This window comes from Cololabis saira, chromosome 10 (genome assembly GCF_033807715.1).
Source record: "Cololabis saira isolate AMF1-May2022 chromosome 10, fColSai1.1, whole genome shotgun sequence".
Lineage (NCBI taxonomy): Eukaryota > Metazoa > Chordata > Actinopteri > Beloniformes > Belonidae > Cololabis > Cololabis saira.
The window spans coordinates 39,720,659-39,736,556 of NC_084596.1; the positions used below are offsets into that span (position 1 = coordinate 39,720,659).

Genomic DNA, 15,898 nt, shown 5'->3' on the forward strand with positions numbered 1-15,898 from the left:
ACACACTTTTTTAAATGTGCTTTTACTTAACATCTAATAATGTACTCTATAATATCCAATGTTAGTATTTTCTAATGTTTTATTGTATTTCTATGTTCTTATGTTTTTATATTTTTGTCATTTTATTGGATTCTGCCTTTTAATTCTGCTCTTGTAAAAGCACCTTGTAACTGTGTTTGGAAAGGTGCTATACAAATAAAGCTTATTATTATTATTATTATTATTATTATTATTATTAAATGTAAATGTAGACTTTCATGAAAATCCTAGAGTTCATCTGGTTTCATCTATAAATGCTACATTAAGTCTGCTCATGTGAAATGTATAAGAATGATAAACTATAAAGTAATTCATCTGTCTGAAATGAAACTTAAATTACATTTATTATTATTTCTGAATACGAGTTAAGGTAAAATGTTTTTTACTTCTAAACTGATATCTGATATAAAAGGGTTAAATCCAGAGTTGGTCCTCTTCCTGTATCTGATACTGATGAACCTCCCTCTTTTTCCTGCTCTCAAACCAGCAGATTCAGTCAGACCACGTGTTTCCTGGTTCTCGGGCAAGTTTCATGTTTGAGGAAGTGAAACTGTCTCAGTCTCAGTGATCGAGAGGAGAAATGGCGCAGAAAGGAGTTCAGCTGGACCAGGAAACCTTTTCTTGTTCGATCTGTTTGGAGATTTTAAAAGATCCGGTGACTATTCCCTGTGGACACAGTTACTGTATGAAGTGTATTAAAAACTACTGGGATGAAGGAGAGAAGAAACTCCCCAGCTGTCCTCAGTGTAGACAGACATTTATACCGAAGCCTGTGCTGGTGAAAAACACCATGTTAGCAGCTTTAGTGGAGCAGCTGAAGAAGACGGGACTCCAAGCTGCTCCTGCTGATCACTGCTATGCTGGACCTGAAGATGTGGCCTGTGATTTCTGCTCTGGAAGAAAACTGAAAGCCGTCAAGTCCTGTTTGGTATGTCTGGCCTCTTACTGCCAGAAACACCTTCAACCTCATCATGATGTGGCTGTATTAAAGAAACACAAGCTGGTGGATCCCTCCAAGAACCTGCAGGACAACATCTGCCCCCGTCATGACGAGGTGATGAAGATGTTCTGTCGTACTGATCAGAAGTGTATCTGTTATCTCTGCTCTGTGGATGAACATAAAGGCCACGACACAGTCTCAGCTGCAGCAGAAAGGACGGAGAGGCAGAGAGAGATGGAGGTGAGTCGACAACAAATCCAGCAGGAGATCCAGGACAGAGAGAAAGATGTGAAGCTGCTTCAGCAGGAGGTGGAGGCCGTCAATCAGTCTGCTGATAAAACAGTGGAGGACAGTGAGGAGATCTTCACTGAGCTGATCTCTCTCCTCCAGAAAAGAAGCTCTGATGTGAAGCAGCAGATCAGATCCCAGCAGGAAACTGAAGTGAGGAGAGTCAGAGAGCTGGAGGAGAAGCTGCAGCAGGAGATCACTGACCTGAAGAGGAGAGACGCTGAGATGAAGCAGCTCTCAGACACCGAGGACCACAACCAGTTTCTCCACAACTACCCCTCACTGCCACCACTCAGTGAGTCCACACACTCCTCCAGCATCAGCATCCGTCCTCTCACACACTCCTCCAGCATCAGCATCCGTCCTCTCAGATACTTTCAGGATGTGACAGCAGCTGTGTCAGAGGTCAGAGGTCGACTACAGGACATCCTGAGAGACACGTGGACAAACATCTCACTGACCATCACTGAGGTGGATGTTTTACTGTCACAACCAGAACCAGAACCAACGAGCAGAGCTGGATTCTTGAAATATTCATGTGAAATCACTCTGGATCCAAACACAGTAAACTCATATCTGTTACTGTCAGAGGAGAACAGAAAGGTGACTATTATGAATCAACGTCAGTCTTATTCTAGTCATCCAGACAGATTCACTGAATATGTTCAGGTCCTGAGTAGAGAGAGTCTGACTGGACGTCATTACTGGGAGGTGGAGAAGAAAGCAGATCTAGTTCTTGCAGCAGTTTCATACAAGAATATCAGCAGATCAGGGAATGGAAGTGGATTTGGATATAATGACAAATCTTGGTCACTAGTTTGTTCCTCAGACAGATATGGATTTCGGTACAACAACATCCACACCTCCATCTCAGGTCCTCCTAGCTCAAGAATAGGAGTTTACCTGGATCACAGAGCAGGTGTTCTGTCATTCTACAGCGTCTCTGGAACCATGACCCTCCTCCACAGAGTCCAGACCTCCTTCACTCAGCCGCTACACGCTGGAGTTTGGGTTGGTTTAACTGATGGAGACTCAGCTGAGTTCTGTAAACTCAAATAGACTTGTTTCCTTTTCATGTTTTCATCTCAGTTTTTATTGACTTTCTTTTCTTCTCAGAGATGAACGTCTCAAACTCTGACTGACTGAGAGAAGTTTTTGTTGTATAAGTTGATGTTTTGTTGTTACTTCCTCTTTTGGAGGTGGAAATTGTTCTTTTGTAGTTCCACCTGGGAAATATTCATATTATTAACATCTTCCATTTCAGTATAAAAACATAGAAATAAACCTGGGTTGTAATTGTTGTTAGCTGTTAATTTGGATGTGTTTCTATGTTGTATTTCTCTTTTCTTCCACTTCATGGACTCCAACAAAATGTTTTCTTCAGTCTTCATTCCAGGATTTGACTCAGATCTGAGGGAGAAAACATTAATCTAATAATCAAGCAAAACTAAGGCAGTTTTCCTCTTGAAATATCCCAAAGTCCAGAGTTCATGTTCACAACAGATCATATTTCTGGATTTAAATGTGTCTTTACTGGTTTTACTGCTCTTTTTCTGGCCAGACCTCCACTCTCCAGCGGTGCAGTGTCAGGTTTTCCTTCAGCATTCATCCAGACAGACTTCTGTTCACATTTGATCATCTACATTATGTTTTACTTCTTTTTTTAGTGTTTCTGCTGTTTCCGTAACTCTATTTCCTGAACATTGTATCCTGGTTCACGTCTGCAACCTCAGGACCTGGAAACAGTGAAGATCAGGAGTCTCGGGAGTGACGTCACACCGCCCCCTACAGGAACATGATTGCATGACACGTAAAGAGGTTTTTAAAGAGGAAAGAAGTCACGTGTTTAAACACTTTTCATCCAGTCTGGGCTTCATGTTTTATTTGTTTAATCAAGAAAATCCCCCTAATTCTTTTGTCATCTACAATTTAGGAAAAGGTTTTTGAGATAAAGAATGTTATTAAAGACTTTTGTTGCTGCTGGATATGAAAGTTAATATTATTAGGGATGCAGAATGTAAAATAATTGAATGTTACTATGTTTAAACACTTAAAATAAAATGATTACTCAATAGTTTACCTGTCTGACATGTGTCTTATTAATATTATAAAGTCTTAAATATGTGGATCCAGACTTCAGCAGATATTCAAATGTAAACTCAGACGTCCCAACTGGAGCCTGGTGTTGGTTTCCGGTGTTTTAGGGTGCTTTCACACCTGTCCCGTTTGGAGCAGTTGCAGGACTTTTCCCTCCTCTCGTGCTCCCAGGGTTGCAGGGAACTCGTACTTTAAGCCGTATAAGGATGGAGGTTGAATCTTAAATATCAGTAGCATCAATAAAAGATAAGAAAACCGGACAGAGACGTGCATGAATCCCTCACCTGATACAACTGCTGCTGCAGCACCTGCACCAACTCCTCATCGTTCTTCCCTCAGCGTCGGAATTTGGGGACCTTTTTGTATTTGGGAAGTCAGATCAGTTTTTCCCATCATTTGGTTTACGCATCGTTTCTCATTGTTGCATAAAAGTGTCAGAATTGCCAGCTGCAACTGTGTGAACGCAGCACCGAACCAAATCATTCATAAAAAAAGAAAAGGCCCTTTATAAAAATCTGCAAGATGTTGCAAAGACAGAAACGACCCGAGCTGCGTGCCGCCTTTCACCGTGATCCGTGTCATTATAAGCATGGGTGAAGAGGAATAAAGCAAGGAATCTCTTTATTATTCTGTAAATAAAAGTGAGTGGTAAATCTCCCACCATCTTCACATCCGGCTTCTGCTGCACGATGGAGCTTTGACCTGCGGTGAACTGTACAAAAATAGGTTCTGTGCCATGATTCCATGATTGCAGTTTTTAATGCCGAGCCACAAAGATTACACACATCCGATTAAGTTCCCATCCCGAGTCGTAGGGATTTCTCCAGATTTTTTCAAATCTTTTGTTGATATTATGTTTCTATAAATGATGACTTATTCAAATAGTTGAATACATCATTAGAAATAGTGGAAAATAGAATATTTTATAGAGACCCTGGTCACTCACGAGGTGGGAAGATCATGCCTTTTCAGCATCTGACGGTTAAGTTTTGTTTTGAACATTATAAGTCAAATATAAATCTTTTTTGGAATTGGGGTTTAACCCTTCTAGATGTTCTGAGCGTGATCTTCAAGCCATTTCCTCCTCAGTTTCAGGGGCGTGTATCCTCGCTGGAGTTATCATCTGAAAAGGTTTTGGTTTCTGGTGAAGTACAACTGGTTCAGTGACGGCACATCTGTGAATGTGAAGCTCTGAAGTTCTGAAGCCCCAACATCTGTATGAGTATCTGATCACGGTTGAGTGAATAAAGGATTTAATAAGCTTATTGAAGTTTGGAAATAGCTCAATGAGAGTAGCTCAGAGGAGGCCGTATTTAAACTTGTAACTTAATCTGAGTTCAGCTCAAATAAGAGTCTCCTGAAGTTTTACATGTTGTAGTTCAGCTTTTATTCAATTGTATTGAGAAAACTGTAAACAGAAAGTAACTCGATCAGGTTGGTGGGCATTTACCCGGTTTTAATCCAATAATATTTTATTTGTAACAATAACGGCTACTGGAGTAGTAGAAAAGACATAAAAATGATAAAAACATCTCCCATCCAAATATAGCTGATATAAAAAAAAGCATGTACAGGTTAAACAAGTTAAACAACAAACGTTTCTCCAACTTCCAACAAACAAAATTAAAATGCAATTCGGATTATATATTATCAATTTTATTTTTGACTCAAATAATGCAGCCACATTCTTAAAATTAAAAAACATTTCTGCAAATGCATTTTAATGTTCAAATTTTAGATTTAAAATTGAATATTGGGAACTATTTGCTGAGGCATGATTTGAAAATTAAATCTCAAACGTCTTTTTCTTTTTAATTTGAATTAAGTACAAGAATAACCAGTGTTGAATACGAAAATTAAAATGCAAATCGGATTATATATTATCAATTTAATTTTTGACTCAAATAATGCGGCCACATTCTTAAAATGAAAAAGCATTTCCACAAATGCATTTTAATTTGAATATAGTCCCTCATATGCTTCCATATGAGAGTAGCTCAGAGGAGGCCGTATTTAAACTTGTAACTTAATCTGAGTTCAGTTCAAATAAGAGTCTCCTGAAGTTTTACATGTTGTAGTTCAGGTTTTATTCAATTGTATTGAGAAAACTGTAAACAGAAAGTAACTCCATCAGGTTGGTGGGCATTTACCCGTTTTTAATCCAATAATATTTTATTTGTAACAATAACGGCTACTGGAGTAGTAGAAAAGACATAAAAATGATAAAAACATTTCCCATCCAAATATAGCTGATATAAAAAAAAGCATGTACAGGTTAAACAAGTGAAACAACAAACGTTTCTCCAACTTCCACAAACAGCTTCCAGTGGTGATGGGAGTGGACGAATATCAATAAGACTAATAATGCAAACGTAAGGCCTGCACTGCTGGAGGTGGTGGAGAAGCTCCCTGAGGTGAGACAACACGTCCTGGAGGAGCCTCACAGCTTCTTAGGACAGTACTTCCTCTCAAACTCGGCCACCTTAAACTTCCGAAGGCAGCCTTTGTAGTTCATGAAGCGGATTTTCCCGAAAACGGGCCTCTCTGCCCAGCCCTGGTCGTGGATGCCGCAGATGGACCACATGCACCCTGTGGAGGAGAACCGGTGGGGAGAACGTGAAGGACGGGCGGCAGCCGCGTGGGGAGACACTGACTACGTTTACATGCAGTCAAAATTCAGGTTAAGGTCAATATTCCGGTTACTGAAACATTGGGAATAATGTGTTTCCATGCGTGAGCAAACAGGGTTATCCCTGTATACATGGTGATTAATCATTTGGGATATCTGGATCAAACCAGCGACGCACGGAGAACGTCATGATGCAATTCCCGTCATTTCCACTACTACTTCCTGTATCCAAATCCAAAACAACAATAACAGCAGCACGGTGGATAATCAACAGCCCAGTAGAAGTCGTCTTTTTCAGCGTCTTCCAGTGGAGCTTGATCTGGTCTGGCATTCGTACAAATCCTGCTTTGAGCAACTTTTCGCTCACCTTTTTGTAAATCTGGCTATCCCTGTACTTTCTACCGTCTACAAATGCAGAAATGTTCATATCCTTCATTACATTTATGAAGTGATTAGTCTCCTCCTGGTCTTGTGTTTCTCCGTGTTTATAAGAACTTCCTGGACTCAAAAGAGCAGGATTCCTTGTGAAAAGAACATGTGCAGAAAACAAACTCCTGTTCCTTTTGATGGGGAAATCCCGTTAGGCCAGGGGTGTCAAATGTGCGGCCCGAGAGAGATTTTCATGCGGCCCGAGAGAAGTTTCCAACGCAAAAAACTGAAATGTTAATTTACTAAAGAGGACGGCATAAATAATTGCCATGAATCGCAGCATATCCGATAATATATTTCTTCTACAAATCCTTCGTTATTCCACAAATAGAGCAGTTTTCGACATTTTTTTAGTTTTCTAGAATGCATTTGCTGATTTTATTTCTTTGTAGACGGCCGTTTATTTTTATTAACTGACTACTATTATATATTTTCGCAGGAAAAATATCACTGCTAAAAAAGATGATAGAAGATATTTATTCGGAGAATTTCAGTTTTGAATACGAGGATAGTGACAAAGTAAAACAGTTAAAAGGGAAGTGCTGACTTTTTCAGCACACTGGCGTAAATATCCGCCCTTTTTTTTAAAAAATAAATACACTTAATTGTACTGGGAAAATCTGTAAATCACAAACAAAACACTCTCGGATGTAATAAGAAAGATTTAGCTTTTAATTAAATTTCCTATAAAAAAGCGAAATATAAAAAAAACATACTTGTTTCTGTTTATCTTTGTAAAATGATATTAAAAAGTATCTTACATAATTTGAAAAAAAACGAGAAATTTCAAGAAAAGATACTGAAGAAATTTATTTTACATAATTAGAGTGTAAACAAAGTGTATATTTCCTTTAAAATTAAATAAACTGATATTGGATTAGATAACAATAGTAAAAAAAAAAAGAATTAGAAAAACATTTTTTTGCATCATTTTAGTTATTTTGAGCGTGCAAGCGAGAAAAGAATTGGTCAAATCTGGCCCGCCAAGCAAAATGAGTTTGACATCCCTGCGTTAGTCGTTTACATGACCAAATATTCGGGTTACAAAAGGAGGAACCCAGGGGTCATATTCAGGTTTTTAAAAACCGGAATATGAGCAAATTCTGGTTAATCAAAGGGGTTATTGGTGTTTACACGGCCGTGTAACCGGGTTATTGCTAATATTCCGGTTAAAAAAGGGTTATTGATGCATGTAAACGTAGTCACAGTTCAAAGGCGTGGAGCCCAGCTTACCCACGAAGCCGTTGGGGTCCTGGCCGTCCAGCTCGTAGCGGTCGTTCAGGTACAGAGCGATGGAGAGAGCCTCCTCTGGCGAGCGGGTCCACTCCAGAATCTTCTTGGCCCAGTACATCCTCAAGAAGCCGTGCATCTTCCCCTCCGTCACCATTTGATACTGAAGAGACACAAACATACCGCGTTGGTCACTGAGAGCCTTCCAGATCCTCTCAATCAGTTAATGCAGTTTCTGCTGCACCGTTACGGCGTTGTACGCTGTAACGTGCTGCACCCAGGGCCGCCCCTCCCTAAACGCAGAACACGTGCTCTGCGTAGGGGCCTCATCTTCCAACGCGGGCCATGTTTTGCACGAGGGGACGCATTTGCACAGTAGTGCATATGCGGAATGGATGCGCATATGCGCTACCGTGAAGCGGAGGAGAGAGGCAGGCACTTGCAGAGCTGCAGAAGGTGAGGAGATGTCGACATGTCGTCCAAAAGACATCACCAGTCAGGACAAAGAGCAAGAGAAAGAAAAAGGAAAAACACGAGGAAACTCGTGCTTCACTTGAAGGTGGGGATGTTGTTGAAATAAAACTTTGTGGCACAAACACCTAAGATGCCACTTATTAGATAGAAATCTCTGTCTCCAGTCTCAGTCTAGACTGGAGACATTTCTTTTTCCAGCTTCCCTGATTAACATTTATTGAATGCCTTGTTAACGCCCTATACATTCACCTCTGTTGAAAAGGAGTGGAGAAATGACCAGTTAGGGGTCGTATATAAGCTATAAACTTTAGCCATTGATGACTTTACATCCAGAAAATGCAGACGTGTGCATCTGTAAAAGGCACACGTGCATGTTTAGTTCTGCTTTCAGACCTGCTAGACCTGCTTTCAGTTTTTTGTGGGGGATTGAGGTGGAAGTTACTTTCTTTTGATGAGTAATTGATCCTATTTGTGACTCAGATTTGTTTATTTCAATTTGATTTTTTTCATTTAATATTTAATTATTTATTTCAGGTTGAAGTTTTTTATTTAATTATTTATTTCAGGTTGAATTTTTTATTTTATTTGACTCATACAGCCAAACTACAGTATCTACACTTACAGTACAACTGTTACTATTAATAAAAGTTGTCAAGTTAAAGTGATGAGTAATTGATGGCTATTTGTGACTCAGATTTGTTTATTTCAATTTAAATTTTTTCATTTAATATTGAATTATTTATTTCAGGTTGAAGTCTTTTATTTAATATTTACTTATTTATTTCAGGTTAAATCTTTTTATTTAATATTTAATTATTTATTTCAGGTTGAATCTTTTTATTTAATATTTAATTATTTATTTCAGGTTGATTTTTTTATTTTATGTGACTCACACAGCCAAACTACAGTATCTACACTTACAGTACAATTGTTACTATTAATAAAGGTTGTCAAGTTAAATGGCCTGTTGTGATACGGTCATTTTGTAGCTATGATACATTTGGGCTGGGGAGAGGTGCAGGGATGTGGCGCGGGGGTGGGGAGGGGCCTCCAAATAAAATTTAGCTTAGGGCCCCAACGTGCTCAGCCCTGGCTGTACCTGAGCACCGTTCCACAGCTTGTCATGCGTCTGGGCCTTCTCCAGCTGCTCCCGCGTGTACAGATACTCCCTCTTGTCTCCGGCATGATCCTGCAGCGTCTTCTGAGCCCACGCGTACGCCCCTAAACATCCACAGTCAGAGGAAAGGGAGGGAAACTCATGAGAAGGGCCGGCGGTTCCTCTGCCAGCCGCCGGTCACGGCTGAGGGAGGAGGGTTAGGACGACGCTCCCACTGACCTTCCACGCTGTCGTACTTCTCGTTGTAGAAGCAGAAGTTGTCCGTCAGCTCTCTGCGCACCACCAGCTCCTCGATGAAGGGGGGGACGGACTCACTGGCCTTCCCGTACCGCCGGACTTGCAGCGCCACACGCTGGGCCGACAGCTGGCCTGGTGGGACGAAGAGCACAAGTGGAGGAAAGAATCAGGACAGTCCTGTGGTCTGGAGCTGGACTCAATACACCACTGTTTGTGAGAAGAGAGCTTTAAAATGACATTATTGAACATGGATGACCTATGTTTGTATAACACAAACTAGGCCTGTGTTGAAAAAAAATGTATTTTCCGATTCTAAATCGATTCTCATATTAATTCCTAAAAATCGATTCGTATGTCTAAAGATCGATTTTTTTTCATTATTACATTTTAGCCCAGTGAACTTTAAAGGTATTGTGACATCATTTTTAACATGCTTTTAACACTATTAAAAGTCTTGGCCAACATCCCTCAAATGTGTCTAAAAGAGTGTAACAAGAAAATATTCACTCTAGTACTCTATTCCTGGCTTTTTATTACAGTGTTTTTTAACGCCGTGAAAAATGCTTCATTTTCCCCCTTTCCTGTCAATCATTGCTCCGCTCCTCCTCCAAACCTCCTCCTCCTCCAGCCATACGCTCACAGCGGCGTCGGAGAGAGCCGGGAGCGACAGGCGAAGCATGCACGGAAAAGCAGCACGGCGAACCACAGCAAACAATCATAAAAATAAAGGCATGCAAGCAGCAGTGTCACCTTATCTTAAGTCCAGTCAGTGGCCGCGGGTGTTCTTAGCAGTTTTCCTCCGGTGATTAGAACAAAAGAGGCTCTAAACTAGGGTTGCCACCTTTTCAGAAATAGAAATAAGGGACGCCCTGATTTCAGCAGCGCAGGAGCCAAAAAAAAGCCCCAAAACTTCTAAACTGAGTAAAAATTTGTTTATTTTATATGAAAAAACAAAACGCTTTGATTTAAAGTTTAAAGTGCGTTAATAGCATTGAACTTGCATGACTGTACAGACAGACAACCGTACTAGCAACTGAAATAGCCTCCTATGCTCTTTATGTCCACATCAGCCCAGATGTAATATAGCCTACAGGTGAAGAATATGGTGTAAAAGTTAATTTATTTTAATAATTCAACTAGAATATGGTGTAAAAGTTAACTTATTTCAATAATTCAACTAGAATATGGTGTAATAGTTAATTTATTTCAATAATTCAACTAGAATATGGTGTAAAAGTTAATTTATTTCAATAATTCAACTAGAATATGGTGTAAAAGTTAATTTATTTCAATAATTCAACTAGAATATGGTGTAAAAGTTAATTTATTTCAATAATTCAACTAGAATATGGTGTAAAAGTTAATTTATTTCAATAATTCAACTAGAATATGGTGTAAAAGTTAATTTATTTCAATAATTCAGCTAGAATATGGTGTAAAAGTTAATGAAAATACGGTACAAATCGTGTCCCGTATTAGTTCAATACGGGACACAACATTTTTTTCTAAAATAAAGGACAATTCCGTATTTTACGGGACGGGTGGCAACCCTACTCTAAACACTAAACAGCTCCGTGTTAAGCCTGATTTATGGTTCCGCGTTAAATCGACGCAGAGCCCTACGCCGTAGGGTTCAGCGTACGGTGCGCGTCGCCGCGTAACCCTACGCCGTAGGTTCTGCGTCGGTGTAACGCGGAACCATAAATCAGCCTTTATGGTGCGCTGGAGAGGAGAGGAGACAGGGAGCTGGGTGGAGGGGGCGGTGATTTAGCGGGCCGTTACGTAACGGCCCGCCACCAAACCACATGCGCCGTTTTTGCACAGTTATGCGGAAAATCCCAGAAAGCACACAATACACTGAATGTTAAAAGTTCGTTGTTTTTTGGGTGTAATTGATGTCAAGACACCCAACAAAACACAAAAAATCAAGAAAAATGTGTTTTTCATGTCACAATCCCTTTAACCCAGTAGTCAGGTCATTTAATTGACACGTGCTGTTGAGCTGTAGCAATTTCTTTCTTTTTTTGCACTTTAAATGAATATTGAAAGGCATATTTGACTTATTTATTTCATACAAATAATTTTTGGAATTTTTTTGTTTATGCCCAAAAAAGGAATGTTTTGTTGGACACGAGAATAACTGGTTGCCATGTTTTGGCCTTTAAATATGTTTAAAAGTATGAAAACATTAAAGTTTTCTGTTATCATTTCTTTGTATACTTTCTTGGGGTTAAATTTGCATAAAATGCTAAACCAAATTCTCAAAAATTAAAAACTGAAATAGACTGAAAATGGAAAAAATAAAAACGGAATGTGTTAAAAAATAAAAAACTGATTTAATCTGTTTGCTGCCCTGGATTTGTTTGATAATCTTCCCCCACATGATGTTTCTGAAAGCAGTTCTATCAGCATTCTGGGAGGTGATTGGTCCTTACAGCATCATTAGCTGCCAATACTTGCTGTTGAATCTCAATATAATACTAGTATCAATATGTTGCGTGTGTGTGTGCGTGCGTGCGTGCGTGCGTGCGTGCGTGCGTGCGTGCGTGCGTGCGTGCGTGCGTGCGTGCGTGCGTGCGTGCGTGCGTGCGTGCGTGCGTGCGTGCGTGCGTGTGTGTGTCATAATACAATTATTAATAACTCTACTACCTGAACTAGCACTCCCTTTGTTGCACAACACTGTGATGCAATAAAGTCCTGCGTGTTTCAGTCTGAACAAATGACTTTCATGTGAACGTTAAATGTAAATGTAGACTTTCATGAAAATCCTAGAGTTCATCTGGTTTCATCTATAAATGCTACATTAAGTCTGCTCATGTGAAATGTATAAGAATGATAAACTATAAAGTAATTCATCTGTCTGAAATGAAACTTAAATTACATTTATTATTATTTCTGAAAACGAGTTGAGGTAAAATGTTTTTTACTTCTAAACTGATGTCTGATATAAAAGGGTTAAATCCAGAGTCTGTCCTCATCCTGTAATCTGATGCTGGTGAACCTCCCTCTTCTTCCTGCTCTCAAACCAGCAGATTCAGTCGGACCACGTGTTTCCTGATTCTCAGACTAGTTTCATGTTTGAGGAAGTTAAACTGTCTCAGTCTCAGTTATCGAGAGGAGAAATGGCGCAGAAAGGAGATCAGCTGGACCAGGAAACCTTTTCTTGTTCGATCTGTTTGGAGATTTTAAAGGATCCGGTGGCTATTCCCTGTGGACACAGTTACTGTATGAACTGTATTAAATCCTACTGGGATGAAGGAGAGAAGAAACTCCCCAGCTGTCCTCAGTGTAGACGGACTTTCACTCAGAAACCTGAGCTGGTGAAAAACACCATGTTAGCAGCTTTAGTGGAGCAGCTGAAGAAGACGGGACTCCAAGGTGCTCCTGCTGATCACTGCTATGCTGGACCTGAAGATGTGGCCTGTGATTTCTGCTCTGGGAGAAAACTGAAAGCTGTCAAGTCCTGTTTGGTATGTATGGCCTCTTACTGCAAGAATCACCTTCAACCTCATCATGATGTGGCTCCATTAAAGAAACACAAGCTGGTGGATCCCTCCAAGAACCTGCAGGACAACATCTGCCCCCGTCACGGTGAGGTGATGAAGATGTTCTGTCGTACTGATCAGAAGTGTATCTGTTATATCTGCCCTGTGGATGAACATAAAGGCCACGACACAGTCTCAGCTGCAGCAGAAAGGACGGAGAGGCAGAGAGAGATGGAGGTGAGTCGACAACAAATCCAGCAGGAGATCCAGGACAGAGAGAAATATGTGAAGCTGCTTCAGCAGGAGGTGGAGGCCATCAATCAGTCTGCTGATAAAACAGTGGAGGACAGTGAGGAGATCTTCACTGAGCTGATCTCTCTCCTCCAGAAAAGAAGCTCTGATATGAAGCAGCAGATCAGATCCCAGCAGGAAACTGAAGTGAGGAGAGTCAGAGAGCTGGAGGAGAAGCTGCAGCAGGAGATCAGTGACCTGAAGAGGAGAGACGCTGAGATGAAGCAGCTCTCAGACACCGAGGACCACAACCAGTTTCTCCACAACTACCCCTCACTGTCACCACTCAGTGAGTCCACACACTCCTCCAGCATCAGCATCCGTCCTCTCACACACTCCTCCAGCATCAGCATCCGTCCTCTCACACACTCCTCCAGCATCAGCATCCGTCCTCTCAGGTACTTTCAGGATGTGACAGACGCTGTATCAGAGGTCAGAGGTCGACTACAGGACATCCTGAGAGACACGTGGACAAACATCTCACTGGCCATCACTGATGTGGATGTTTTACTGTCACAACCAGAACCAGAACCAAAGAGCAGAGCTGGATTCTTGAAATATTCATGTGAAATCACTCTGGATCCAAACACAGTACACAGACAGCTGTTACTGTCAGAGGAGAACAGAAAGGTGACAGTTATGAAGAAATATCAGTCTTATCCTAGTCATCCAGACAGATTCACTAAATGGTCTCAGGTCCTGAGTAGAGAGAGTCTGACTGGATGTCATTACTGGGAGGTGAAGAAGAAAGGAGATGGAGTTTCTGTAGCAGTTTCATACAAGAATATCAGCAGATCAGGGGATGAAAGTGGATTTGGATATAATGACAAATCTTGGTCACTATATTGTACCTCAGACAGATATGGATTTTGGTACAACAACATCGGAACCTCCATCTCAGGTCCTCAGAGCTCCAGAATAGGAGTTTACCTGGATCACAGAGCAGGTGTTGTGTCCTTCTACAGCGTCTCTGGAACCATGACCCTCCTCCACAGAGTCCAGACCTCATTCACTCAGCCGCTACACGCTGGAGTTTATGTTGATAACACTGTTGGAAACTCAGCTGAGTTCTGTAAACTCAAATAGACTTGTTTCCTTTTCATGTTTTCATCTCAGTTTTTATTGACTTTCTTTTCTTCTCAGAGATGAACGTCTCAAACTCTGACTGATGGAGGGAAGTTTTTGTTCTATAAGTTGATGTTTTGTTGTTACTTCCTCTTTTGGAGGTGGAAGTTGTTCTTTTGTAGTTCCATCTGGGAAATATTCATATTAATAACGTCTTCTATTTCACTATAAAAACATAGAAATAAACCTGTGTTGTAATTGTTGTTAGCTGTTAGTTTGGATGTGTTTCTATGTTGTATTTCTCTTTTCTTCCACTTCATGGACTCCAACAAAATGTTTTCTTCAGTCTTCATTCCAGGATTTGACTCAGATCTGAGGGAGAAAACATTAATCTAATATTCAAGTAAAACTAAGGCAGTTTTCCTCCTGAAATATCCCAAAGTCCAGAGTTCATGTTCACAACAGATCATATTTCTGGATTTAAATGTGTCTTTACTGGTTTTACTGCTCTTTTTCTGGCCAGACCTCCACTCTCCAGCGGTGCAGTGTCAGGTTTTCCTTCAGCATTCATCCAGACAGACTTCTGTTCACATTTGATCATCTACAATATTTATGTTTTACTTCTTTTTTTAAGGTTTCTGCTCTTTCTGTAACTTTCTTTCCTGAACATTGTATCCTGGTTCACGTCTGCAACCTCAGGACCTGGAAACAGTGAAGATCAGGAGTCTCGGGAGTGACGTCACACCGCCCCCTACAGGAACATGATTGCATGACACGTAAAGAGGTTTTTAAAGAGGAAAGAAGTCACGTGTTTAAACACTTTTCCTCCAGTCTGGGTTTCATGTTTTATTTGTTTAATCAAGAAAATACCCCCAATTGTTTTGTCATCTACAATTTAGGAAAAGGGTTTTGAGGTAAAGGATGTTATTAAAGATTTTTTTTTTTGTTGCTGGATATGAAAGTTAATATTATTAGGGATGCAGAATGTAAAATAATTGAATGTTACTATGTTTAAACACTTAAAATAAAATGATTACTCAATAGTTTACCTGTCTGACATGTGTCTTATTATAATTATAAAGTCTTAAATATGTGGATCCAGACTTCAGCGGATATTCAAATGTAAACTCGTCCCAACTGGAGCCTGGTGTTGGTTTCCGGTGTTTTAGGGTGCTTTCACACCTGTCCCGTTTGGAGCAGTTGCAGGACTTTTCCCTCCTCTCCTGCTCCCAGGGTTGCAGGGAACTCTTATTTTAGCATGAAGAGCTACCAGCTACGGGCCGGCCTCCTCCGTGATTGAGACCGAAGAAGCGTCTGTCTGCAGCGCTGCAACGAGTGGACCAGGAATGGATTGTTATTTTAGTGAGACGACTTTAAGTCGTATAAGGATGGAGGTTGAATCTTAAATATCAGTAGCATCAATAAAAGTTAAGAAAACCGGACAGAGACGTGCATGAATCCCTCACCTGATACAACTGCTGCTGCAGCACCTGCACCAACTCCTCATCGTTCTTCCCTCAGCGTCGGAATTTGGGGACATTTTTGTATTTGGGAAGTCAGATTATTTTTCCAATCAT

General features: G+C 40.5%; 3 protein-coding genes across 3 annotated transcripts; 2 read left to right on the forward strand and 1 right to left on the reverse strand.

Annotated features, from left to right (window-relative positions):
- Window positions 1–600: 600 nt before the first annotated feature.
- Window positions 601–2,326, forward strand: LOC133453044 (tripartite motif-containing protein 16-like). The gene has a single exon (XM_061732885.1). The coding sequence runs from the start codon at window positions 620–622 to the stop codon at window positions 2,324–2,326; it is 1,707 nt and encodes a 568-aa protein (XP_061588869.1). The 5' UTR covers window positions 601–619.
- Window positions 2,327–5,746: 3,420 nt separating this feature from the next.
- Window positions 5,747–12,458, reverse strand: LOC133452257 (deoxyribodipyrimidine photo-lyase-like). The gene is made up of 5 exons (XM_061731477.1): window positions 12,416–12,458; window positions 9,463–9,612; window positions 9,226–9,347; window positions 7,656–7,815; window positions 5,747–5,953 (listed from the first exon to the last, which is right to left on the reverse strand). Exons 1-5 carry the CDS (start codon window positions 12,456–12,458, stop codon window positions 5,805–5,807), a joined length of 624 nt encoding a protein of 207 aa, XP_061587461.1. The 3' UTR covers window positions 5,747–5,804.
- A 113-nt stretch (window positions 12,459–12,571) lies between these two features.
- Window positions 12,572–15,300, forward strand: LOC133452077 (tripartite motif-containing protein 16-like). The gene has a single exon (XM_061731269.1). It carries the CDS (start codon window positions 12,603–12,605, stop codon window positions 14,340–14,342), a length of 1,740 nt encoding a protein of 579 aa, XP_061587253.1. The 5' UTR covers window positions 12,572–12,602; the 3' UTR covers window positions 14,343–15,300.
- Window positions 15,301–15,898: the final 598 nt, after the last annotated feature.

What these genes read in the sequence shown, in the direction of transcription:
- LOC133453044 (XM_061732885.1), top strand. Translation starts at nt 620, where the DNA reads ATGGCGCAGAAAGGAGTTCAGCTGGACCAGGAAACCTTTTCTTGTTCG.
- LOC133452257 (XM_061731477.1), bottom strand. Translation starts at nt 12,458, where the DNA reads ATGAGGACAGACTCTGGATTTAACCCTTTTATATCAGACATCA. An exon ending in CCCTTTTATATCAGACATCA is followed by an intron (nt 9,613 to 12,415) that starts GTTTAGAAGTAA and finishes TCGTCCCACCAG; the next exon opens with GCCAGCTGTCGGCCCAGCGT. An exon ending in GGACCCCAACGGCTTCGTGG is followed by an intron (nt 5,954 to 7,655) that starts GTAAGCTGGGCT and finishes TCTCCTCCACAG; the next exon opens with GGTGCATGTGGTCCATCTGC.
- LOC133452077 (XM_061731269.1), top strand. Translation starts at nt 12,603, where the DNA reads ATGGCGCAGAAAGGAGATCAGCTGGACCAGGAAACCTTTTCTTGTTCG.